Source organism: Astyanax mexicanus, chromosome 25 (genome assembly GCF_023375975.1).
Source record: "Astyanax mexicanus isolate ESR-SI-001 chromosome 25, AstMex3_surface, whole genome shotgun sequence".
Lineage (NCBI taxonomy): Eukaryota > Metazoa > Chordata > Actinopteri > Characiformes > Acestrorhamphidae > Astyanax > Astyanax mexicanus.
Window position 1 is genome coordinate 23683590 of NC_064432.1, and position 27964 is coordinate 23711553.

At 43.2% G+C, this 27964-nt stretch overlaps 1 protein-coding gene across 1 annotated transcript; it reads right to left on the reverse strand.

Annotated features, from left to right (window-relative positions):
- znf219 (zinc finger protein 219) lies at window positions 1-27557 on the reverse strand. Its single transcript, XM_007231249.4, has 5 exons — window positions 27194-27557; window positions 8276-8366; window positions 6073-8179; window positions 5677-5823; window positions 1-5228 (listed from the first exon to the last, which is right to left on the reverse strand). Exons 3-5 carry the CDS (start codon window positions 8174-8176, stop codon window positions 4021-4023), a joined length of 3459 nt encoding a protein of 1152 aa, XP_007231311.3. The 5' UTR covers window positions 8177-8179; window positions 8276-8366; window positions 27194-27557; the 3' UTR covers window positions 1-4020.
- Between the last annotated feature and the right edge of the window lie 407 nt (window positions 27558-27964).

Below are 27964 nucleotides of genomic sequence, written 5' to 3' on the forward strand. Positions count from 1 at the left end.
CCTAGTGAGGAAGGTTTAAGAGAATCTTCCAGTATGTGGACGAGCATTATCCTGCTGAACCAGATCATCCATCACAGCAGCAGTGTTTTCAGGATTGAATCACTGACCACAAGGCCTCCATACTCAAATCTGGCCATCATTGAATCCCAAACAGAAACTGGATTCATTGCTAAAGATTAAACAGTTCCAATCTGTAGTAGTCCTATTTTTTTGATCGGATCATTGTGGCAAATAAGACGGGAAATTCGTTGAAACCACCGTCCTCCTTCTCTCAGTTCACAGTTATGAAGTTAACAGGATAAAATGTTTTTAAGTGCGCAAGTAGAGGCATTTTTAGCAGCAAACAATCTTTAACCAAGAGGTACACTACCCAAAAGCCTTTTTAAAGGGCAGCAAGGAATATACTGTATGTATATTATGTCCTCTTGTGGCATATAAACATAAATCCATTGGCACCAATCCAAGCCTATTGTCAATATGTGAGGAAGGCTTAAGGCTTGAAAAAATATTACTGTCCCTTTTACCACTAGGGATATACAGCTCTGGAAAAAATGAAGGAACTCCTTCAGTTTCTGAATCAGTTTCTCTGATTTTGCTATTTATAGGTTTATGTTTGAGTAAAATGAACATTGTTGTTTTATTCTATAAACTACAGACAAAATTTCTCCCAAATTCTAAATAAAAATATTGTAATTTACAGCATTTATTTGCAGAAAATAAGAAATGGCTAAAATAACAAAAAGACGCAGAGCTTTCAGACCTCAAATGATGCAAAGAAAACAAGTTCATATTCAATTTAATCTTTTTCATGCATCTTGGCATCATGTTCTCCTCCACCAGTCTTACACACTGCTTTTGGATAACTTTATGCTGCTTTACTCCTGGTGCAAAAATTCAAGCAGTTCAGTTTGGTGGTTTGATGGCTTGTGATCATCCATCTTCCTCTTGATTATATTCCAGAGGTTTTCAATTTGGTAAAATCGAAGAAACTCATCATTTTTAAGTGCTCTCTTATTTTTTTCCAGAGCTGTATTTATGTCCTCTTGTGGAAAGACCTAACTATGAGACATACAAATCTTCAGGAAAAACAGAGCTATTTTTGGTTATCAATGGATATTATATGGGTGATCTACAGGGGTTGGACAATGAAACTGAAACACCTGTCATCATTTTAGTGTGGGATTTTAGGTTTCATGGCTAAATTGGAGCAGCCTGGTGTTCAATCTTCATTAATTGCACATTGCACCAGTAAGAGCAGAGTGTAAAGGTTCAATTAGCAGGGTAAGAGCCCAGTTCTGCTCAAAATATTGCAATGCACACGACATTATGGGTGACATACCAGAGTTCAAAAGAGGACAAATTGTTGGTGCACGTCTTGCTGGAGCATCTGTGACCAAGACAGCAAGTCTTTGTGATGCATCAAGAGCCACGGTATCCAGGGTAATGTCAGCATACCACCAAGAAGGACCAACCACATCCAACAGGATTAACTGTGGACGCTGTAAGAGGAAGCTGTCTGAAAGGGATGTTCGGGTGCTAACCCGGATTGTATCCAAAAGACATAAAACCACGGCTGATCAAATCACGGCAGAATTCAATGTACACCTCAACTCTCCTGTTTCCATTAGATCTGTCCGTCACCACAATCAATTATTGTGCTCTAAAACCAGGTGTTTCAGTTTAATTGTCCAACCCCTGTATGTGAAAAGTATTCTTCTTATTGGTCCATTACAACCAGATTCCCACTACATCAAGAAGTATAAAATTGGAGATACAAGGTTGTTGCATGACTGTGACGATACGCTTAGAAAAGAAGGAATAAGAAACGTGACGCATTGGGAAAAGCGCACGGTGGAAAATCACATTTTAATGCGAGTCAGTCTGACTGACAGTAATGTGTCTTGGACACGCCATCATGAACAATTAATAAATAATAAAGTCATCAAACGTGGACAGCACTCAAACTCTGCACACTACATTATTTTATTTTTTTTTGCTCATTTTGATTCATTCTGATTGTGTGTCGGATTTGTCCACTGATTGGTCGGTTGATTTCATCAACACATCATTAACTGATTGATTTACAGTTTGATTAGGAGCAGAGATCTGAATCTGCAGCATTACTTCAAATGAAAGTGACTCAATATATCGACGACAATTCGTAAACAAAGCGATTTTTGAGGTTTGGTCTAGATTTAAAAAGCGAACGAAAATCTACTTTGGGAAAAAAATAAAACGACAGACGAACGTTGCACAGTGTTTTTGTTTTTTTTCTCTTTTAAGACATTCCCAACCAGTCTTCTATCACAACCATTATAATTAATCAATATTATTACTGATACTCATATCACTTTATCACTTTATGCACTTTTTATGCTTTAAGACTCTTCTTAAAATAAAAATAACATGGAAATAAAACTTTTTTTTGTTTGTTTCTTTTTTTATATCCTTATAAAAGCTACACATGTTCTACTGGGTTGTCTATAAAGTTGTTAGTGTTTTTTTGTGTATTAATAAGGTTTTTGTTTCTTGTCATTGCTTTAAAAAAAGAATCTAATGATCTAGAAGGCGGCATACTCTGTTTTTTTTTTTTTTTTTTTTTTTTCTTTCCGATTTATAGGGACTCGTTTCTTCATGGTTTCCAGGTCAGAAAACCACAAATGAAACATTCGTAAAACAAGGACTTTTTTTAACGAAATATGAACACATTTCTGAGTGATCTTCAATTTGTTTGAGAAGAACTCAAAACAAAAAAAAAACGTCTCCTTGGCAATGACGATCCGATTACGCTAAAATCAAAAACTAAAAACTAAATAAAGCAAAATAAAAATAGAAATAGAATCGTAATAACGATATTTTAGATGTAAACACTGCCATGTGGCCTTTGTCAGCTGGCCAGCTGTTTTCAGTCGGTTTCAGAGCGCTCTATTCTTCAGCATGGCAACCTGCCGCTGCCGCCGCCACCAGATGCTCCGAAACCCTCTAAAGTCTAGAGCTATTAGACATATATTGTAATATATTTACTGTATATATTCTCCTGTGTGTTACGACTCCCTTAAAAGAAACATATACATCACCAGGCACTGAGACATATAGAGTATAGAAGTAGAAGCATTTCTGTTTCATATAATAACATCTGTAGAGGACCCGCCGGACCTCGCCGGCAGAGCGAGTGGATATGTGGGGAAAATAATCTTTGTTGTCCTGCATTGATACGCGTGGTCATCGTTAGTACCATTCAGTCATCACAGCATACTCTTCTTCACAGCCTGGGACATGTGTGGTAAGAAGTGGGACCACCCCTTTGGTTAATGGTAGAAGTGTCGGCAAATGGAAGTAGTACAATACATCTAACGTAAGATACTTTTTCAGCGTAAGATATTCCGTCGTGAGAAAAGCAAAAAAAAACTTGTAGAGTTGGTAAGAGTACTTTCATATTTTTATACTCGTTTTCTTTCTGTTTTTGCACTTTTCGTCCTCCAAAGACTGACATTCCTGGATGTTTCGCGACTCACAGTAGCAAGAAAATAGTGTAGAAATACGACTTGGCGATCATCGTCTTCATCGACAACAAAACGAACCGAAAGAAAAAGAAAAAAACAGAGACACAAATCGAAGAAGGACAGCAGTCAAGAAGGCCTCAGGACTCCTGGACAGGCAGGCTAACAAGTCTAGCATACAATACTGGATATATATTTCTGTGTGCACGTCTGTTTTTTAGGGTGAGTGGTGTGCATATTAACCTGATGTGGAACCAATATTACGGGGTCTTCAAGTGAGAAGAAGAAGAAGGGTTTGAGATACTTTAAATCTGAGATCTGTTACATTTGTTGAGTCTGTCGTGAATGGATGGATGGATGCGATGACGACCTTTTTTAACTTGTCTTGTCATGCCTTGTCTTGTTTAGTTATTCCACCGATACATCCATAAAACATCTATCCTTTCCTCCAGTTCAATCCGTCATCCAGCATTGTCCGACATCCATCTATCTATCTCCTTTTCTCTTGCAACTTAAAAACTTAGTTTTCCACCAAGCGTTCCTCCTCCTCAACAGGCAAGTCATCTTCCATCATGTCTGCAGATCCAGGTCTAGATAAATCCTTTCTTGTGTCCAGTTGATGAGGGTCATTCTCAGGGCTGCTGGCCGCCTCCAAGCCGTCCTCCATGTCTTCTGCTTCCTCCTCGTCCGTATTCTCTCGTTCTGCCAAGAGGTTAAGCTCTTGTTTCGTGGCTTGGATGTTTCCCAGCACTGGTGGCATCTCTCTGGCTCGTTTTGGAGACCTTTCCATATCTAAATCTTCTGAAGCGACCCCGTTTCCAGTCTTGGCCCGGTACTTGATCCAGTCCTCCATGGCCATGACCCCATCCCCTTCGCTCAAGAACTTCCACAGTGCCAGAGGGTCACGGTTCAACCCAGGCAGGGACAGTCTGGAGGAGTGGTTGTCAGTGGTCGCGGAGGTTCCCCTCTTGCGGCGGGACTTGCTGGTGTGGTTGACCTGCAGATGCATGGCCATCAGTTCAACGGAAGAGGTACGAAACGGACAGAAGACACACTGACTCAGAGTGTCATCTCCTTCTCTTGATCCCCCTGAAGGTAGAATTCCAGAGCTGCTAACAGTTCCTAAGTCTTGCTCCACCGCACCCATTCCAGGCACAGGGCGGCGTGAGAGGTCCAAAGGCTCAAATCCACATTCCTGCGAAGCACCAGATGTCGCACTGCTCTGGTATCCGTTAGTCGGCACCATGCGACTTGTAACGAGAGGCTTGCGTCTGGACACTTTCAGCACTTTCGGAGGAGGAGCCTCTCCAGCCCAGCCTCTTTCTAGTCCACTTGAGTAGAGGTCTCCCATCATCCCGGACAAGAAACGGTACTGACTCTCCAGATCTCTTGCTTTCTGAGGTGCTCTGTGCTTCTGAGAGCTTTCTTTCTGTTCTAGAGCGAGTAAAGCCTGGCTGTGTCGGGATGTGTGGTGGACGTCTGGACCTCCCAGACCACCTGGACCCCTTCCGAACGATTCCCTTCCCTGGTTTGTCGAAGATGGGCGACGTTGTTTCAGGGCCCCCTCTCTGGGAGAGCCACTCAGTGAGGAGGGGAGGCCTGGAGAGGAGGAGCTTGGAGATCCTGCCATAGCATTCCTTTCACGATGATGCCGCTGTAGATGGTACTTGAGAGAGCCAGACTGGGTTCCTGCATAGTCGCAGTGGGGACATTTGTATGGTCTTTCACCTAAAAGAGAGGACATGTTGATCTTAATATAAAAATATTGTATATTGTAGAGCTTATATGTCAATATGTGGCAGCTTACCAAAGTAAAACAATTAAAAAATAAACTTCTAAAGAAATAAGCATTGTACAAAATTGTATCCCAGTAGAACATGCTGTGTGAAATTGCTGCATGGCTTATGGGAAACTGCTGAGTTGCACATGTGTGCACTAACACGTGCAATGACAGCAGATGGCAGTGTTTGCCTTTTGTTCGACCTCAGCTTTGCACGCATCTGTCAGATAATGACTCTCAGTACTCCCTTGTAGATGTTGATCAAAATAATGGCAGGAACAAACCATTCGCCATCTTCTCGCCATATGACGGAATTAACACTGCGCGCACACGCAAAAATAAAACCCATAATAAAATAAAGCCCATGCTTTGTAATGCTTTGTGCTGTATCCTCACCTGTGTGCACACGAAGGTGAACTTTGAGGTGGTGGGAGGAGCGAAAGGCTTTTCCACAGTAGGGGCAATCCTTCATTCCTGTACCCCGGACACGCTCCCTTGGAGATGAGGAAGGTCCAGATGATGGCTCCCTTAGACCATTCTCCCCTGAGGGTGGAGAAAAAGAATCTATGAAACATACTGAACGAATTAAAGTCTATAGATGCCATGTTATCAGTTATCACTGGCCTCCTAAACTGCGACTTTTCTAAACTGAGATTTTCAAAACAGTCTTGATCATTTCCATAAATGTTTAAGTATCATTATCTCCATGTAGATGCACAGTATTTACACTATTTTGTAGTAAATGTTCATTATTCGCATCAATTTACATCTCAGAATTTGTATTATCCTTACTAGAAAGATGTGTTATGACCGAATGGAAACTTCCAGCTGTTCCAGCAACTCCTGACTGGTGATGTTTGGCCTCGTGTCTGCAATCGTTTGTACTTCCTCGCACACTTCCTCCTCCTCCTTCTCCTCCTCCTCCTCCTCCTCGATGTCCCGCAGTCTTATGTGCACTTTCCTCTTCCTTTCCCGCACCCCCTCTTGCACTTGAATACTTCTGCTGTTTCTGAACATGGACCCGAGCATGAGCGACTACCTGCTGGAGGTTCTGGAAAAGCTTCCCGCAGTCTGGGCACTCCCAGGGGGCCCCAGAAGCCTCCAGGTCCTCTTTGAAGCCAAGGCCACCCAGGTAGGCACGCACCTGCTCGGCCTCACCAGCAACACTGCCCTGTGCGGTAGGGCGCTGATGCTGTGCCTGAGATCTCTGCTGCTGCTGTTGTTGCTGGTGGTGCTGCTGCTGCTGTTGCTGTTGGCTTTGTTGTACGGCTGCAAGGCTTCGAGCAACCAGCTGCCACATAGCTGCCTGCTCCCCTCCATCCAGTGCCTCTCCGCCTCGCTCTACTCCGTTACCCATCTCCGCCACCTGAGCCACTGCCTGGAGGCGTTCCATGCAGCTCGCACCACTGCTATCATTGGGCAAGCCCAGGTAACCCCACATTGAAGACTTGCTGGATCCCGCACTGACATCTAACCTCTCGGTCCGATTGCCTCTTCCACTTCCTCCACCTGCCATACTGCGTGCCAGGAGCAGGTTGGAGTACAGAGCCCCTAAGGCCTGGTTCCCAGGACCTTTGGACTGTTCAGAAGGTCCTGAAGGCCCTAGACTTCCCAGGCCTGCCTTAAGGCCAAGCTTGTTGAGGTGCACTTTCATGTGGTTCTTGAGAAACCAGGGCTCCTTGAAGCCACGACCACAGACCTGGCACTTATGGTCAAGAGAGTCCTTGTGCTTGCGCATATGTCCCTTCAGGAACCAGGACTGGGTGAAGCGCTGGCCACAGGTCTCACAACGAAAGGCTGGAAGAGCAGGCGCTTGCGGTAAAGGCATTTGCGGTGCAGCTGTGATGGGACGGGAAGGGAAGACAGGAGGCGGCACGGAGTCATCAGGAGGGTGGCTCTCTTGCAGGTGAGCAGCTAGACGTTCCTCTTGATTGGCTGAGAAGGGGCACAGTGTGCACTTGTAGGGGTTGTGGAGGATTCGTACATGGCGGGCTAGCTCGGAGGCTGTGCGGAATTTACCCTTGCAGGCATGGCAGCGGAAGGCGGAAGCGGCTCCGGGAGGGATGGGCTCTTCGATGAGGGCAGGGTCCAAAGGAGATAAGGTAGAGGAGACAGGTGCCTCTTCGGTTAAGGGTGGAGTCAGGGGTGTTGAGCCATCCATTAGGAACTGAGGACTACTGGCAGTTTGGAGAGGCTCCTCTGTAACAGACTCTTCTCTTAGATTGCGATGCAGTGACCTATTTAAGGATATTGAACTGAAGCTGATGTCTCTGGCGCTGTGGTTCCGAATAACACCGTCACTCACAGGGGGGTGCTGGGGTTTAAGGGGCATGGTCCTATAGAGGGCAGAAGCTCGACGGTCCCTGTCCAGACTGTGAGCTCGGGCATGAAGGGACAGGATGCTCTGGAAACGGAATCTCTTCCCACAAACGTGGCAAGGAAACTTGAGGGCAGGCCCAGTAGCTGGACCTCCTTGGACAGTCACGCCTTCGTTGTTGAACAGCTGCAGGTCCAACTCGTCACTGCAGGTGGCGCTAGCCCCAGACGAGAGTGCCTGCTCCAGTGCTCCAAAAGCAGGCAAAGGTGCTGAAGGAGTGGCTGGAGGACTGCCTTCTGAGGAGGGACTACACATCTGCTCTTCCCCAGGAAACAGCGCCACAGCTGGAGTGGGAGATGAAGGGGCTGACAGCTCCTCGTCATCCTCTTCATCTTGCTGGTTGGCGTCTCCAAGGGCAAAGGGTGACAGGGGTGCATACGGGGTGCTGAGGTGGCTGGACGGGGCAGATTGAGGACTCTGGGGTAGGGAGTGAGGACTGTGATCTAGTGAGGGCATTGATGGAGGGGACAGGGGTGCCTCAGAGGAGACAGGAAGCAAACACTCTGAAGGGGAATCCATACTCTGTAGAAGACAGATAGTAAGAGAGGTCACAAACGTGAACACTGCAATATGTCCATCTGAGTATTTCTTGTGAAGAGGTGTGAAGAGGATACTCACTAGTAGTGTGTGTTTTCCATGACCCACTACCTTGGTTGAGAGATGATGCACTGGGAAAAGGGTGATCTGAGAGACCACCTCCTAGGAATACCTACAACAAACAACAAAAAGAGTTATTAAAAAGTTAGGTTCACAAATCCCATCTGGAACATAAACTTATTGAATATATAACGTTAAAAGTACTGACAGTACAGTAAATAACATGATGGTCTGGATCCAAGGGTACCTGTCAAGGGGTGGCTCTACATATTAGGTAGCAAGTGAACAGTCAGTTTCTGAAACTGATGTATTGATGCAAAAAAAGGTGCAAAAAATGGGCGAGCATAAGAATCTAATACACTCACTTTCATATGAAAAACTTAAATTTACTTTTTGATTCCAAATACTGCAGATTTTTTGCCAAGGCCTTGCCCTGGAGTCCAAACTTTGATTTATTGGACCGATAAAAAACAGCACAAAAGGGACATACACAATATTAGGTAGATAATATAAGGTCAGTACTAGGGGTGGGACATTATTAATAATAAGTCTTCCACTACATTATCAATACTAATCATCAAGCGTCAAAATGACATAATTCCTAGTATTTGCTTATTTACGAGTACTTCTCCTTCATCAGGAACATGGATGTCGTATAGTATTCCAAATAATTATCTTGCAATATATTAAGTATGCCAGAATCAGAGCAGTATTGTGATATGTTTGTAATCGTGGCCAAAGTATCGCTTTAAAATAACATATCATGAGATGTTGAGTCTACAGAAGTATTTTAAAACCTAGTACTTCTACCTACAAAGTAATGAATAGAGATACTATTGCTCAATTGTCCCACTGGCTGCCATTCTTGTAGAGATAAAAGCAATCAAGTTCCTTACAATAAATTATGATGATGTGCCCTCTAGATCAAGAAAGTGATAGTGATAATGTGTCTTAATGAGTGCCCATTTATGGGTGCCCCTCTGACTTGACAGTTTAGGTACTTGACAGTGTCCCTGGGGATGCCCTATCTATTAGAATAAAAGCAGAGGGATGCCCTGTAGGTATAAATCTGCATATTTAATTTTAAGTTTTGGGATGTTACTTTTATTTCACATGTAATGTATTAGTATTAGTGTTCTTCCAGCTTGTTTTAAAATGTTTAATACTGTTGTGATGCAAATCAGATGTTTTCAGAAGGGTCTCTAATGTTACAGGCTACATGTTACATCTTCCTGAAACCTGTTCAAAACGATGCTAAATGTTCTTATAACATTCTCTGTTAGCTGGACCTTACAACCTACTTAAATGAACAATCATTAATACGTTAACATCTCTACTGCACTATTAGTGTTGGTAAATTACCAAGCTATAGTCAGCAACCTTACTGAAGCTCAGCGATCACCTGTTCAGCAGAAAAATAGCCAGTTTGTCCATTTTCAAGGCTGCTGCACACTGTTTGTGTGCTGTGGTGTTTTATACCTGGCAAACCTGAGTGTGGAAATGGTGGGGAGACTGGGGGAACGGCGATGAGCAAGTTCGGAGGATAGAATCCACACAGTTCAAATAAGAAAATACTGGCTGAAGCTCTAGATTCCCAAGCCCCTGGCCTTTAAACAGCCCACAGAGTTCACCACTGTAGTAATTGTTCAATAACAAAATAAAGCAGAACTTATTTTAATTCAAACTGCTGTCCAGCTTAATCACAAAAGCTCTATATGAAATTCACAGTACTGAATAAATAAATAAATGTCTCACACCTCGGTATGCATTGCATATGGGAGTGTACTGTATACGTACACGAGTGTTCGAGCGTGTATGTGGACGCACGAGTACAAAAGCTAAGGGCACAGCGGGACACAAACTGTCCCAAACAGGATGGGCGCGTGATATGTTGACTTCCCCACACGCCCTTCCTGCAGCACAGTAGCTGCTTAAATCAGAATAAAATCAAAATCTGTCACACACCCCCACAATCCCAGCCGAGGTAAACACACATCTCGCCTCAGTCGCACGCTCACGCTCACCAGCTCCGGCACACCGAGCCACGACGTGCCCAGACACAGCAGAAAAATGCAATTGAGCTCATTGATGATTGCGGTAAAGAAAAAATCTGCTGAATAGAGGAACATCTGTGTGTGAGTGTGAATCGGGGCTTGTGTTCTCTGTTCTGAGTCACAGTGTGTGTGTGTGTCTGAGACAGTGTGTGTGTGAGAGATTGTGTGTGGGCGATGGAATCAGGACATACGGTACTGATCTGGGTCAGTAGGAACAGGTATATTTGTACAGGCTATTAATATGAGGAGTATATATATATATAGTATTCTTTTGCAAACTTTTGCCACATTTCAGGCTTCAAACATAAAGATATGAAATTGTAATTATTTTGTAAAGAATCAACAACAAGTGGAACACAATCGTGAAGTGGAACGAAATTTATTCAATATTTTAAACTTTTTTTAGAAATAAAAAACTGAAAAGTGGGGTGTGCAATATTATTCAGCCTTGAACACACCATCCCCACTGTCAAACATGGTGGTGGCAGCATCATGGTTTAGGCCTGCTTTTCTTCAGCAGGGACATGGTTAGGGGAAGATGGTTAAAATTGATGGGAAGATGGATGGAGCCAAATACAGGACCATTCTGGAAGAAAACCTGTTGGAGTCTGTAAAAGACCTGAGACTGGGGCGGAGTTTATCTTCCAATGATCCAAAACATAAAGCTAAATCTACAACGGAGCGGTTCACAAATAAACGTATCCAGGTGTTTGAATGGCCAAGTCAAAGTCCAGACCTGAATGTCCCACTTGTTGTTGGTTCTTTGCAAAAAATACAATTTCATATTTTTCATCATATCTATCATCAAACCATCTATCATCAAACAGGAGTGATTAGCATGAATTCATCCAAAAGCAGTGTGTAAGACTGGTGGAGGAGAACATGATGTACATATACAAAAGTGTGTGTGTGTGTGTGTGTGTGTGTTTCTGAGATTTCTAGAGTGGCCAGTTGGCATTTTAGCTCCGCCACGGTTGCTTTACGAGCTCGTCGACACAATATCAATCACTCTCTCTCTTTCTCTTTCTCTCTCTTTCTCTCATTCGCCCTCCCTCTTTAATCCACCATTATTGTTGTTGTTACCTCTTTCTCCTCCTTCCATCTCTTCACCTCTCTCCTCCCATCCCCCTCTTTCTCTCTTTCTCTCTCTCTTTTTCTTTTTCTGACTGTCTTTCACTCCTCCTCCCTCTATTATTCACTAATTTTCTTTCACTCTCTCTCTCTCTCTCTCTCTCTCTCCTGCAGTGGTGCCAGTTGGCACGGTGCCAGGGAATGCTGCTGCTGCTGCTATCAGCTGGTAGATTGGGGCCTGCCAACATGGCGAAGGGGAGAAAGGAGGAAAAGAAGAAGAAGAAAGAGGGAAATAAAGAGAGAGAATAAGAGAAATAGAGACACGTCTGATTGAGACATTTTTGATTGGGAATTTTAGATTTTTTTTCCCTCTAAAACACAGAGAAACAGAAAGGAAAGAGGGAACGTAACGCAGGAGAGCAGGATGCTGCCACTGTCGTGGTCTGATGGCATTATTATCATATGAATATCGGTGGTGGGGGCGCATTGTTCCGCCGTGACAGACACGTCCGTGTCCGACCGGCCCTGTCACACCAATAAAGCTGCTTTCCCTTTTTTTCCTCCAAATTTGGATAGATGGAAGGAGTGATAAGGTGCTAGACGGAGGGGGGAGGGGCGCACAAATAGATGAAGGCAGGAGAGCGATAAAGCAGCACACAAATAATCCATTCTCTCACACACACACACTCTCACACACACACACACACACACACACACACACACACACACACACACACTCTAACACACACACTCTAACACACACACACACATTTGCAATATGGCAGCAAGTCACCAGATGATTCATGCATGCTAAACACCTTTGTCTGAACGGCCACATGGTACACTCCCCACAAACAACACACACACACACACACACTCACACACTCACTGCTTTTTGTCTCAGTATTAAAAAAATCTAATAAAAACTACACTAATTAAAGATAATTAAAACCCCGTCGCATGTAATTTACAGCGCATCCCGGTTTAAAGGTGAAAGTGTCCGGAAATAAAGCGCGAAAAAAAAAAAACCCTCTCCGACGTGTCCTCCTACTCTGTAATTTCACATCACAGCCTGCATTTTAGCTCATCTTCAAGTGGGAAACATAGCATTACACTGACCCATCTGCGCTGCCTCCCCGCTCGCAACTCGAAATCAACTCAAATCAGAACAAATCAAAGCAAATCAAACACAACCATAGTGTTACAACTGCTAATAAAATGATTCACAGTGCTTTAAACTGTCTGGAATTAGTAATAGCATCAAATATAAAGCTTAAAGCCAAATAACACAAAAAGAAATACTAATATATCAAAATAAAATACGATAGATGTAAATCTATACAAGCTAGTACTGTGTCCCATGACTTTTGTCATATCACGTACAGCTCTGAAAAAATAAATGAAATAAAATGAATAGAACTAAGATTAAGAGTTTCTCTGATTCAGCTATTTATATGTATATGTTTAAGCAAAATGAACATTGTTGTTATAGTCTATAAAATACGAAAAAAAAAAAAAAACATTTCTCCCAAATTCCAAAAAAAAAAAAATAGTCATTTACAACATTTATTGATTTGCAGAAAATGAGAAATGGCTGAAATAATAATAATAATAATAATAAAAAAAAAGATTTCAAAAGAGTTCAGAAATGAATATTTGATTGAATAAACCTGTTTTTTAATCACAGTTTTATCTTATCATGCATCTTGGCATCATGTTCTCCTCCACCAGTCTTACACACTGCTTTTGGATAACTTTATGCTAATCACTCCTGTTGCACAAATTCAAGCAGTTCAGCTTGAGGTTTGATGGCTTGTGATCATCCATCTTCCTCTTGATTATATTATAAATGCTAATAGAAATCTCAGTAGCAGGTAAATCAGTTATTATAAGTCTGAATGTACATTTATAGTGTGAGTTTGGGTTTGCGGTGTGTAATGACTAATAAAGGCACTTGATAGAAGTGTAGTAATGAAGTTTAAGTGGCTGGATGAATTGATCACATGGCTACAGAGCACAGAAAGAGAAAAACAAACACTTTTTAAATCAGAAATCTCTATAAATTGCTTTAGTATCAGTCATAAAGAAAAGGTAGAGAGCTGTTTCTCCTTCAGTCCATCATATCCTCTGTTCTTCAGCAGCCGAACAGCCTGTGAGTGCACCCACAGCTCCTCAACACCCTCTTCAACTCTGCAGCATGTAATGCATCTAAAAGCATAAACAGAGCTCCATTTGTGCAGCAGAGCTCATCCTCTCCAGATCTGCAGATTTATCTATCTGTGTGAGTTTATTGTGTGTTTAAGTATGAGGATGTTCCTCAGTGCTTCTGAGTATATATGCATATATATATATATACTAATTAGAAATTTCTATGTAAAATATATTTTAAAAGTACATTAATATTATGCTTTCATCAAATGTTTGATCATACTTTATTTTTTTAAGTACATTATAGTGTTTAAATTTAAATAAATAGACTACTATGAAGTAGTTTAGTTTAGTTTAATGTAATATTAATATATTTCTAAATTTTTTTTTTTTTTTTTTTTTTTTTTTTACATTTTTGTACCACTTCTTAGAAAGTAAATTAAATTACTACATTGGTAAAAATATTTTCCAAACAAAAATATGGTCATTTAGAGCATTATTTGCAGAAAATGAGAAATGGCTGAAATAACAAAAACAATGCAGAGCTTTTAGACCTCTGTCACGCCTGGCCCTGTTTCCTGTCTGTCCTCGTGCCTGTGTTGTCCCACGTGACCCGTGCCCCTGTGTTCTGCCTGTGATTTTCCATTACCTCATGTCTCATTTGTAGCTCCACCCCTTCCCCAGGTGTTTCCACTCCCAGTGTGTTTCCTGTTTAGTTAAATAGCTTTCCTCTGTCACCTGTCCTGGTCGGTCTTTGCACTGTCTCCTGTCGTTTGTCTTCCCGTGTTCCCAGAGTTTCTCTCCGTGTTTCTCTCCGTGTTTCTCTCCGTGTTTCTCTCCGTGTTTCTCTCCGTGTCTATCTTAGTTTAATCCTTGTTATTATCCTTGCCCTGTTTAGTTCATAGTCTTGTTTCATTATTCATTTTGTTTTCCTTGTTTAGTCTCCCTATTTGTTTGTAGTATATATTTATCTTCCTGTTTATTCTGTTATTTTCTAGTTCCCTGTGTTTTCCCTAGTTTATTCCCTTGCCCTGTTTTAGTTTAACCCGCCTAGTTTTATAGTCTCCCCGTTTGTTTATCTTTAGTATCTCGTTTGTTTGTTAGTTTTAGCTCGCCTCTGTTTCTTGTTTTTCTTTGTTTCTTGTTTACTTGTCTCTTTGTTTAATAAATTCGCCCTACCTGTGTTTACGTCCGCCTCCTCGTCTCTCTGCCTGGGTCAACCCTGACAAAAAGACCGACCAAATGGATGTAAACCAGTGGCATGCTGCTCGGAAGGCGGACCTGGAGTTTCTCCGCCTCCTCGCCGAGCAAATCCGAGGAGATGAACCGCTCCCAGCGCCTTTCCTCGGGTTGGAGCCCGTCAGCCCAGCTTCAGTGGCGCCCAACGAGACCCACAAGGGGATCCCGTGGACTGGCTCCAGGATGGCGATCCGCCATGCTCCATTCGGGACCCCGGCGTTGGAATCCCCGAGGCCCCAAGGACGCCGCAGGCCTCGGGGTAGACGTTTTAAGGGGTCCCGCCAGCCGGAGGAGAAGCCCGTTTCCGGGGAGGATTTTCTTGGGGGGGCGCTTGGGCTGTGTGCGGTCAGCCTCGATCCTCGCCCCGACGAGGACGGGGGTGGCATGGATGCAGGCTGTGAGGAGTCCTATTCCTGGGACTACTCCGATCTCCTCACACCTGCGTCCAGTGAAGATGAGTTTGAGGACTGCCCTCCTGCACCAGCCCGCCAGCCGCTACTTCCTCCCGCGGTAGCTGCCGATCCGCGCCCTGTGTCTTTCGCGGTGGCAGCCGAACCGCAGCCCGTGATTCCCGCGGTAGCAGCAGAACCATGCTCCGAGCCCCCCTGCGCGGCGAGCCAGCCGCGGTCAAAGACTTTCCCCGCGCCAGCTTTCACCGGCGAACCAGCGCTCCCCGCGCTACTCACACCTGACGCTGCACGAGAGAGTAGGACTCCAGTCCGGGTTTTCACTTCGACCGCAGCTTCGGGCTCCAGTGCTGCAGCGTCGGATCTCTTCTTGCCACGCCCCGTGAAGCACGCGTCTGAAACGCTGCACCCCATGATACAAGCGGCGGCCGCGCCGCTCTCCGAGACTTTAGCGGCGGCCACGCCGCTCTCCGAGATTTCAGCGGCGGCCGCGCCGCGCTCACAGACTGCAGCGGCGGCAGCGCCGCTCTCCGGGATTTCAGCGGCGGCCGCGCCGCGCTCACAGACTGCAGCGGCGGCAGCGCCGCTCTCCGGGATTTCAGCGGCGGCCGCGCCGCTCTCCGAGATTTCAGCGGCGGCCGCGCCGCTCCCCGGGATTTCAGCGGCGGCCGCGCCGCTCTCCGAGATTTCAGCGGCGGCCGCGCCGCTCTCCGAGATTTCAGCGGCGGCCGCGCCGCTCCCCGAGACTTCAGCGGCGGCCGCGCCGCGCTCACAGACTGCAGCGGCGGCAGCGCCGCTCTCCGAGATTTCAGCGGCGGCCGTGCCGCTCACCCAAGCACCAGCAGTCCCAGCTGCTCCAGCTCAAGCACCAGCAGTCCCAGCTGCTCCAGCTCAAGCACCAGCAGTCCCAGCTGCTCCAGCTCAAGCACCAGCAGTCCCAGCTGCTCCAGCTCAAGCACCAGCAGTCCCAGCTGCTCCAGCTCAAGCACCAGCAGTCCCAGCTGCTCCAGCTCAAGCACCAGCAGTCCCAGCTGCTCCAGCTCAAGCACCAGCAGTCCCAGCTGCTCCAGCTCAAGCACCAGCAGTCCCAGCTGCTCCAGCTCAAGCACCAGCAGTCCCAGCTGCTCCAGCTCAAGCACCAGCAGTCCCAGCTGCTCCAGCTCAAGCACCAGCAGTCCCAGCTGCTCCAGCTCAAGCACCAGCAGTCCCAGCTGCTCCAGCTCAAGCACCAGCAGTCCCAGCTGCTCCAGCTCAAGCACCAGCAGTCCCAGCTGCTCCAGCTCAAGCACCAGCAGTCCCAGCTGCTCCGACTCCAGCTCAGACACCTGCAGCTCCCAGAACTATGTTTGGGCCCAGGCCCCGTATTTCCAGGCCTGCTCCTAGGCCTCCTGACTTTGCCCCTAGTTATGTGCCCAGGCTGTCCCCACAGACTTTTACCAGTCCTGGGCACCCACCTATGTCTTTTGTACCCCTGTCTCTCCCTGTCCTGGTCCCCGTATCTGTGATCGTTCCAGTTCCTGTCCCCGGTGGTTTCTCTGTTCCTGTCCCTGTTACTGTGTTTGTTTCCGTCCCCGTCACTGTTCTAGTCCCTGTTCCCATGTCCGGTCCCGTCCAGTCTCTGTCTCATGTCCAGTCTCCGTCACCTGTCCAGTTCCCCGTCCAGTCTCCGTCACCTGTCCAGTTCCCCGTCCAGTCTCCGTCACCTGTCCAGTTCCCCGTCCAGTCTCCGTCACCTGTCCAGTTCGCCGTCCAGTCTCCGTTCCCTGTCCAGTCTCTGTCCCCTGTCCTGTCTCCATCTCCTGTCCAGTTCCCTGTCCAGTCTCCCGTTCGGTCTCCTGTTTTCCCCGGCCTCTCCCTGCCGCCAGCCCCCGGGGTTTGTTTTTACGCGCCTCGGGAGCTGCGCGTTTAGGGGGAGGTTTCTGTCACGCCTGGCCCTGTTTCCTGTCTGTCCTCGTGCCTGTGTTGTCCCACGTGACCCGTGCCCCTGTGTTCTGCCTGTGATTTTCCATTACCTCATGTCTCATTTGTAGCTCCACCCCTTCCCCAGGTGTTTCCACTCCCAGTGTGTTTCCTGTTTAGTTAAATAGCTTTCCTCTGTCACCTGTCCTGGTCGGTCTTTGCACTGTCTCCTGTCGTTTGTCTTCCCGTGTTCCCAGAGTTTCTCTCCGTGTTTCTCTCCGTGTTTCTCTCCGTGTTTCTCTCCGTGTTTCTCTCCGTGTCTATCTTAGTTTAATCCTTGTTATTATCCTTGCCCTGTTTAGTTCATAGTCTTGTTTCATTATTCATTTTGTTTTCCTTGTTTAGTCTCCCTATTTGTTTGTAGTATATATTTATCTTCCTGTTTATTCTGTTATTTTCTAGTTCCCTGTGTTTTCCCTAGTTTATTCCCTTGCCCTGTTTTAGTTTATCCCGCCTAGTTTTATAGTCTCCCCGTTTGTTTATCTTTAGTATCTCGTTTGTTTGTTAGTTTTAGCTCGCCTCTGTTTCTTGTTTTTCTTTGTTTCTTGTTTACTTGTCTCTTTGTTTAATAAATTCGCCCTACCTGTGTTTACGTCCGCCTCCTCGTCTCTCTGCCTGGGTCAACCCTGACAACCTCAAATAATACAAATAAAGTATTAGGAGATCAGAAATCAATATTTGGTGGAATAACCCTCGTGGTTTTTAATCACAGTTTTCATGCATCTTGGCATCATGTTCTCCTCCACCAGTCTTACACACTGCTTTTGGATAACTTTATGCTGCTTTACTCCTGGTGCAAAAATTTAAGCAGTTCAGTTTGGTGGTTTGATGGCTTGTGATCATCCATCTTCCTCTTGATTATATTCCAGAGGTTTTTAATTTGGTAAAATCATCAATTTTAAGTGCTCTCTTATTTTTTTACAGAGCTGTATTTATGTGTCTTTATACAGTAGATGTGAACTCTATATGTCTGTATGTCATGTTGGCCTGAGTTTGAATCAGTGGTAAAGAAGCCTCAAGTGTGAAGTAAGTGTGTGTGTGTGTGTGTGTGTGATTTTGACTTGTGGTTTTTCGCCTCTGGTCACATGGCACCCTTCCCCACAGACGCGATTCATTTCCTGTTCTTAACCTTGGCCTGAACTTACTCACTCTCTCTCACTCTGTCTCTCTCTCTCGCTCGGCTAGGCCTAGGGGTCTCTCGCCCACCCTCTCACAGACACATGCTGAACAGCGACTCGGAAAAACTCACAGCGGCCTTCCTTCTCTCTTCCGCTATCTCTCTCTCTCTCTCTCTTTATCTCTCTCTCTCTCTGTCTCAGCTCCTGCAGACTGTCGACTGTCCCGGGACAGTAACAGAGCTGTTAGACTGTTTCTCCTACACTGGATATAAATTAATACTAAAGTAATTCAGATTATGAAGGAACACATAAGGAATCATGTAGTAACTTAAAAGTATTAAACAAACTAAAATACTCTTATCTGGGGAGCTGTTAACCTGCGGTTTCTGAGGCAGGTAACTCTGATGATTAAACTATCCTGTGCAACAGAGGAAACTCTTGCTCTTCCCTTCCTGGAGCAGTCCTGATAAGTGCCAGTTTCATCATAATATTTGCACTTATGGATACTTTTTCTTTACTTACACACTAAGAAAAATAAATACAGATTTGTACTTAAAAGAGTACAAAGCTTGTCGCTGGGGCTGTACCTTGTTTTTTGTGCCAGTATTAGATTATTAAGATTATAAAACATTATCATCAACTGAATATGTGTCAAGAACTTGATAATCCAAAATTGCCAAGTAATTAATGTGCAATTAAAAATATATATATAGTTTATTAGTGCAGTGATACAGAATACTGAATGTACCTTTTGGCTGGTTAAATTATACAAATCTGTACTTGTTGCTGTTAGGAATGACTTTTTACTTCAGAGGGAACAAATATGATCCTGTAAAGACCAGTATTGTATCTTTAAGGGTTCAATTATATAGAGTGTACCTTTGAGTACAAAAAAGTACTTATATCGTACTTATGTTTTTTTAGAATGTAGTTGAGAAGTCCTTGCTATAATATGGACTAGGTTTCAGTGCATGTGAACAGAATAAAGGAATAAACAGAATAAAGGCAGGGGTATTGTTGTCACAGCTCAACAGTCACTCAAGACACTGAAATTCAGATCACATACAGGGGTTGGAGAATGAAACTGAAACACCTGTTATTTTAGTGTGGGAGGTTTCATTGATAAATTGGAGCAGCCTGGTGTCCAATCTTCATTAACTGCACATTGCACCAGTAAGAGCAGAGTGTGAAGGTTCAATTAGCAGGGTAAGAGCAGAGTTCTGCTCTAAATACTGCAATGCACACAACATTATGGGGGACATACCAGAGTTCAAAAGAGGACAAATTGTTGGTGCATGTCTTGCTGGAGCATCTGTGACCAAGACAGCAAGTCTTTGTGGTGCACCAAGAGCCACGGTATCCAGAGTAAAGTCAGCATACCACCAAGAAGAATCAACCACATCCAACAGGATTAACTGTGGACGCGGTTTGATTCGGACATTACTCAAATAGGGCTATTCACAAGGTGTGTCCAAACTTTTGACTGCTACTTTACTTTTTTATAATACAAGTACCATACATATCAACTTTACAGAAGAAGAAAAAAACTTGCTCAACTTTTAATGGAAGTCAGTGTACATCTCCAACTTCAGAAGTTAGGAAAAACTTTTCAGATGGACAAATTAGAAAACTGTTCTGTGGTCAGATAAATCAAAATGTTATTGTGTCATTTTTAAGTAATTCTGGCCCAGAGAAGATGGCACTTTTCCGGCTTCTTCTCTGCATAATCCAGATTTAATCTGCATGAGTGGATTACAGCACAATAAACTGTGTTCACTGGAAGTGTTTCTGAGCTCATGCAGTGATTTATCAGTACAGAATCAGTACAGCCTGTTATTAATGCAGTGCTTCCCAAAGGCCTGTAGCTCACCAACATCCAGTACTGAAGGTCAGTCTTGTCTCTTGTCTGTCAGTGCAGTGTTTTCCCACAAAATCTTTTATGGAGATGTGGATTTCATTTTCCAGCAGGACTTGGCACACTGCCCACACTGCCAGAAGTACCAATTGGTCTTATATAATATTCTAATTTTCTGAGACACTGATTTTTGGGTTTTCATTGACTGTCATTATTAAGGTACTCAGATTAGATCAGAATCAGTCCATACTCATCATTAAGGTACTCAAATAAGATCAGAATCAGCCAATACTCTGAACTCAGAACTAAGGTAGGTAATAATCAGCCAATACCCATCATTAAGGTACTCAGATTAGATCCCAATTAGCCAATACCCATTATTGAGGTACTCAGATTAGATAAAAATCAGCCAATACTTATCATTAAGGTACTCAGATTAGATATAAATCAGCCAATACTCAGAAGTTGGATTAATTCAGTATGGTTGACAGTATTAAGGTAGTAAATGGATGAGACTTATATTAGGCAAAACTTATCAATACCAGATCGGTATTGGATGATACTCAGCATTAAGGTACTTGTATCAGGCGGGTATCAGCCAGAATTATGCTACTCTGATCAGAATGATATTGTCTACTACTCAGCAATACTCAGCATCAAGGTACTCAGATCAGAATGTTATCAGGTACTCAGATAAGAATGTTATCGGTCAGTACTCAGCATTTAAGTACTCAGACCAGAATGATATCATTCAGTACTCAGCATTAAGGTACTCTAATCAGAATGATATCAGTCAGTACCCAGTATGACGGTACTCTAATCAAAATGGTATCAGTGTAGGGTAATCCCCAGGTTTGAAAACGTTTTTTTTTCTCATGCACTTTTTGCTAAAATCTGTTAAAAATCTGATCTCCTGCTCTCTCACGGTTCTACTCCATCATCTCCTCCCTCTCTCCTCTCCTCTCCCGTGGCGTATTCTGAGCTGATGCTCCGAGCGCAGATGTAGGATGTGAAGAGGTGGTGCCGGCTCTGTGGGGGGGGTAAGAGCAGATCTACCTCCAGCTGAGTGTTAATTGCCCAATTAAACCAATCAGAAGTTTCATTATTAAAGTCCTGACTTTACCGTCCTCACAGCTGCCAAACTCCTGCACATCTGGCTGTGCTACAAAACGTCAGTGTAAAATAAGATCATCCCCGACTCACTCTCACGTCCATCCCCTTCTACCAGTACTCTTCTTCCTCCCAGTCCTCCCAGTGACACTTTCTCCAGTGTACCAGTTCACCAGTTATCCTCTTTATTCAGTAAGTTCAAGTTCAGGAGGTGTGTTTTAATCTTAAATCTACCCCAGTATAAATTAGTACTACATCTTACCTAAAGTACGAGGATGTTTGGATCTGATCCATATTTGCCAATACCAGACTTCCCAAGTCTCCCGGAAGTTTCGGGAGTCTGTGAGTCAGCCAATCAGTGTTTAGTGTAGCTGTGCAGTGTTTTTTTTTTCTCCTCCTGGATGGGATGCATTCAAGAGCATCATGGTTCCCATCAAAACTCATTTCGACTCTAAAGTAAATCCATGTCTGGTAAAAGTAAAAAACATGTAAAATGAAAGTCTTGCCCACTTAACAGTTTGTAATAGTAATTTTAGCATTGCCCACAGGGGACTAAGTGATTGCAAAAGGTATGTTGATGTGAGTTCATGTGATTATTTTTTGCAATTTGGAATGTCTGCAATACTCAGCATAGGGGTACTTGGATTAAAGCAGCACTTTTTATTATGGTACTCAGATAAGCCAATACTCAGAGTACTGGCTTAAGGTACTTGGATAAGCCGATATTAAATCATTAAGCTACTTAGAATTAATCAGTAACATGCAATAATTAGCATTAATGTATATGGATCAGATTAATCAATACTCAAAATGAAGGTACTAGTATCGAATCAGTCAGTACTCAAATCAGATGAGCTTCATCCTTGGATTGGTTTTGGCTAAAACTCTGATAAGATCAAGGTACTTGGACCAATACTGGCAAATAATCAACATAATCAACAATCAGCATCAGCCATTACTTATTACTAAGGTACTCAGATTGGCTGATACTCTACATTAAGGTACTCAAAACAGATTAGTTTTAGACTGTTCTTAGAATTAAGGCACTTGGATCAGATCCTTTGGTACTCATCAATAAGGTACTCTATCAACAAATGCTTAGAATTAATGCATTCAAAATGGATCAGATAAGGTTAAGGTACTTGGACGGACATAAGCTAGTACTTATATAAAATATAGTCAAATATAATACTTGGATTAGATTGGCATCAGTCAAAATTTGTGGGTTAGTATCAGACAATACTAATAACAATAATATCAGTACTTAGATTAAATTGGTCAGTATTTAAAATGAAGGTACCTAAATCATTTGGGTGCTGGTTGATGCTCAGCATTAAGATCTTTGATCTTATCCGTTCAATCCAATACTGATATTATTTAATAGTATGATACTTAGCTATATCAGTATCAATACTCAATCATTTAATAAGATAATCATTAGATCAAATATTTAAGCAGTACTCAGTATTAAAGTACTCAGATTGGAAAGATATTAGCCAATATACAGTGTTAAAATATTTGGTCTGATTAGTCCCCTACCAACATTAAAGTAGTCAGACTGGATCAGAATCTGCTAATACTGAGCAATAAGATACTGTACTTGGATCAGATCAGTCAGTACTTTTCTTTAAAGGCCTGATATTAGTATTGGTAAAATACTTTATTAAGATGCCTGGATTGAATAAGTGAGATGTTTGTTTGGATCAAATTTGTAAATCCTCAGTGATCAGATCGATGTTATGTATGTATGTATGTATGTATGTATGTATGTATGTATGTATGTATGTATGTATAGATAGATAGATAGATAGATAGATAGATAGATAGATAGATAGATAGATAGATACTTTAATAATACCAGGGAGAAATTCTGGTGTTGATCAATGCTATGCAGTAAAGTACTTGAGATTAGATTGGTATCAGTTCAGTGAGTGTTTAATATTACAGTACTTGATTCAGTGGATACTAGACATTGTGGTACTCTGATTGGATTTGTTGGTACTCAGTTTTAAAGCAGCACCCTGATTAGAAGATACTTTAGTCCTGACTTTGCTGTTCACATATCTGTCAGTGTTTTAGAGAACAGTTATGTCCATCTCCTTTTCCCAGCAGCCTTCCATCACACCAGTCCAAGTAATATAGTACTATTACGGTAATATTTAACATTACGGTACTCAGATCATGGTACTCTGATTGGATTTGTTGGTATTCAGGTCTGTAGTACTTGGATTGAAGTTTCTTTACTCAAGACAGTATTTAGCATTAAGGTACTCAGATTAGTGGATACTTAGCATTGAGGTACTCTGATTGGATGTGTTGGTACTCAGCTTTAAAGTACTGAGATCAGTAAAGGCAGACACTTTGTATTAAGATACTTGGTTGGATAAGGGAGAACCAATACCTGGTATCAAGTGTTTGTATCGAATTTGGAAATTAGTATTATGTTTAACATTACGGTTCTTAGATCAATGTATACTTAGCATTGTGGTACTTGATTGGATTTGTTGGCATTCAGGTTTGTAGTACTTGATTTAAAGTTTCTTTTCCCAAGACAGTGTTTAGCTACTGGTCTCAGTATTTTATAGTACTTCAAATCCTATCAGAGTGGCACAATGCTTAATACTCAGATCAGTGAAAACTAAGCATTGTGGTACTCTGATTGGATTTTTGGGACTCAGCTTTAAAGTACTGACATCAGTAAGGGCAGACACTCTGTATTAAGATACTTGGATCAGATTGGTATCAGTCAGTTTTTATCATAACAGTACTCAGATAAGGGGATATTTAGAATTATGGTACTCAGATCAGTGGATACTTAGCATTGTGGTACTTACATCAGTGGATACTTAACATTATGGTACTTACATCAGTGGATAGTTAGCATTGTGGTACTCAGATCAGTGGATACTTTTATAGCTATAAAGTCTTGAGATCAGTAAGGGTAGACACTCAGTATTAAGATACCTGGATCAGATTGATATCAGTCAGTTTTAGCATTACGGTACTCAGATCCGTGGATACTTAGCATTATGGTACTCTGATTGGATTTGTTGGTTCTCAGCATGTTAAGTTTCTTTAGTTCTGACTTCAGAGAACAGTTTTGTCCACCAGTCCAATCAGATCGTTTTACAGAAGAGCACATTTTGATTCTGGAGGAACCGAATCCAAACTAATGTGCAGAAACAGCCGATAGCATCAGTGACAGTGTTTCTGCCCCCCACCAGTGAAAGTTCAGAGATGAGGGCAGTGTTCTACAGGCTACTTCAGAAGCCCGGGGAGAGAGGGGGTCTTATCTGTGCCCCTCTGTTTCTCCAGAGAGGAATTGTGTGTCATGCGCGTCAACAACGTGCAACCATTTCCCCTCCTCCTCCTGTTCCCTCTCTCTCTCGCGCGGCCATCTCAATTAAAAAACACGCCACATTAATCAAATAAATAACGCCCGGCTCTGCAGAGCACCGAGCTCAGCCACCGAGACCAGCGCTTCTCTCCGGCTCTTTTTCTTTTGTTTTGGGTTTTTCTTCTTTTTTAGTTTTTTTTTAGCCCAAAATGTACCAAAGGGGGCAGGACTGAGGTGCAGGCACGGCGTGCTGGTGCAGACTGACGGGATGTGCTCGCTCCATTTTCTTCCTGATTTTCTTTCAGCACAAAAGATGAAGGGAGGAGGGAGGGAGGGAGGGAGGGAGGGAGAGAGAGAGAACGAGAGAGCGAGAGCAGCTGAAAAGTGCCATCATGGGGTTCATCTTGAATTTCGCTGCCAATACAGCCACCATCACACACACACACACACACACACACACTCTCTTACACACATATATATGCATGTACTCTTACTGGGGGACTCCCGTACAGGACAGCAGCAGCAGCACTTTACTGGCTTTGCTCACTAACTACACTAACTTTCTTAAAGAGCAAAAATGAAAGGATTTATCTCAGATAACAACATATGGAGGAATCTGCCTTGCCTGCCTCAACTGCCTCCACGAGGCAGGGTGACATTAGGACATAAGGACATTAGGATAAGTGGACGTCTATATTGGGATTGCAAATTGCAACTCTGACACCAATTTTTCTATGCAATTTTTTTTACCAGTTTTTTGAAACTGTAAAACCAAATATTGCTTTATTAAAAGCTTTGCAGGCTAATACTACGATAATACATATAGAGCAATCCACCTCGTCTGCCTCTACAAGGAAGGTGACATTAGGACAAGTGGTCCCTTTTGGGATTGCAATTCGCGATATCATACAATATACAGCTCTGGAAATAAACTGGAAAACTCTGGAATATAATCAAGAGGAAGATGGATGATCACAAGCCATCAAACCACCAAACTGAACTGCTTGATTTTTTGCTCCAGGAGCGGCATAACAGTATCCAAAAGCAGTGTGTAAGACTGGTGGAGGAGAACATGCCAAGATGCATAAAACCTGTGATTAAAAACCAGGGTTAATCCACCAAATATAGACTTCCGAACTTAAACTTAAAACTTTATGAATATAAACTTCTGAAAGAGCAGTGGAATCTGAAGTTAGAGTGAAACACTGCTTACTTTAATGGCCGGGTTTAAATACTCAAGAAATATAGCAACACACAAACCACTTCTGACACCAATGTTAACATATGTATAGTACTTAATAAAAACGGCTACTTCTATATTTTTTGAAAACCGAACAAAATACTGCAATATCAATATGTTCTTAGATCCCTAGGCAGCAGCACTTTGCTAGCTTTGCTAGTTAACGTTGTTTTAAGAGTAGCAGGCTAATGCTAATACATTATGGAGGGTGACATTAAGACAAGTGAATCAGATTCAGACAATACTTATCAGGTTATAGGTTATGGGTTATGGGTTATCAGGTTACTCATTGCTTAGGTTGGTACTTTGATAGTTAGCATCAAGGTACTTGGATGGTATAATATGTAACATGAAGATAGTCAGAGTTAGAATTAAGATCAGATTAGTGTTTGGTATTAAGGTACATGATCATATCAGTCAAGTTCAAGAACAGAAAAAAACATATCCTATGCTGGTAGGCTAGCTCTTGAACCAGCAAAAGGTATGTTTTCTATATTTTAGCAGGGGGTATCAATCAGTTTGATATTAAGCAAGTTTTAATCAGATTAATCAGTGTAATAGGTGAACCAGTATACAGCCCAGATACTGTTATCAGTGTAGCATGTATAGTGTTTACAGTCACCCAGAGCAGGACCTGAACCCAGGTCTCACACAAGTCATGGTACGCTAGCTGATTGGCAGATAGCAGCTACATTACAGTGTTACCACTTTAGACTGTTTTTTTTTCTGCACGTGCACGAGCGTGAACCAGCCCTCGCTTTTTAAAACGTTAAAAAGCTAGCTAACTTTTTTTTTTTTTTAAGTTTGTAATGCTCCGGGCTCGTGCACGTTGCTCAGAACGGAACCGGACTCGGGGGCGCGTGCACGCAAACAAACAGAAACACATCGCTACATATAACTTACATATCGCCAAATCAGACAGCTAACACACACACACGCACACATGGATACATACACATGCATGCATGCATATGCACGCATACGCGCGCGCACACTCACATACACACATGCATGCATGCATTCATTCGCTCCCTCGCTCGCTCCCTCGCTCGCTCTCGCGCTTGCATGCACAGGCTCGCGCGTAGCAAAGTACGTTATAAGTGCATGTAAGCACGCGCGCCGTGTTCGAGAGTGAATTTAGGAGTGAATTTAGTGCGAGTGAGGCACGGACGGAGTGCACTCCTCCCCGGCCCGTGCACCCACACCACAGCTTCTCCACATTTACAAACACACACACACAAACACACACACACCGAAAAAAGTCAGAACCCCCCCCAAAACAAGAGTCCCCCCCGGTCCAGAAGCACCGAGCCCCCCAGCGCGCGCTCCGAGAGGCGCGCGGAGCGCAGGATAAGGCGGATTTCGGTAAAATTCAGCGAAAGTAAGAGTGAGTGTACTTACGGGAGAGGCGGCGAGCAGATTAATGACATCACACGTCATGATTACGTTTGACTTGAATTAAATACATTACGAGTTTAGAGGGGGGAGAAAAAATGGAAATGGGGCAGTTGTATACAAGCATACCCCTCCCTCCCTCTCTCTCTCTCTCTCTCTCTCTCTTTCTGTCTCTCTCTCTCCTCCCCTCTTCTCTAGGCACGTCTCTCTCTCACTCATTTTTTTCCTCAAATATCCATTTATTGTGCAGTCGTGAGTGAGTGAGAGAGTGTGTGTGTGTGAGAGAGAGAGAGAGAGAGAGAGAGAGAGGGAGTGTGTGTGTGTGTGTGTGTGTGTGTGAGAGAGAGAGAGAGAGAGAGAGAGAGAGAGAGAGAGAGAGAGAGGGAGTGTTGATGAAGGGGAGGAGGTGGCTGGTAGGTTGCAATACGTAATTATAATCGGACTCCATTTTTGAAAAAAAGAAAAAAAAAAAACACACACACACACACACGCTCGCACGCAGGGATACCAGCTGCGTTCCCTTAGTACACTCTGTTGAATTGGTGAATATATATATATATATATATATATATATATATATATATATATATATATATATATGTGTGTGTGTGTGTGTATGTTTATGTATATATAAATGCTACCACCACCATGTTTATATTCATATGTATAAACAGCCGTGGAATGGATACAGTATATATGTATGTATACATATTACAGCTGATGTTGCACTAGTATATGGCAATATCAGAAATCAATGATCTAATATGTTACAATATA

Excerpts from the sequence above, each read along its gene's own strand:
- znf219 (XM_007231249.4), bottom strand. The coding sequence starts at position 8,176 with ATGGATTCCCCTTCAGAGTGTTTGCTTCCTGTCTCCTCTGAGGCACCC. Across the intron at positions 5,824-6,072 it reads GGTCATAACACATCTTTCTA|GGGAGAATGGTCTAAGGGAG; the intron begins GTAAGGATAATA and ends CTCCACCCTCAG. Across the intron at positions 5,229-5,676 it reads TCACCTTCGTGTGCACACAG|GTGAAAGACCATACAAATGT; the intron begins GTGAGGATACAG and ends CCTCTCTTTTAG.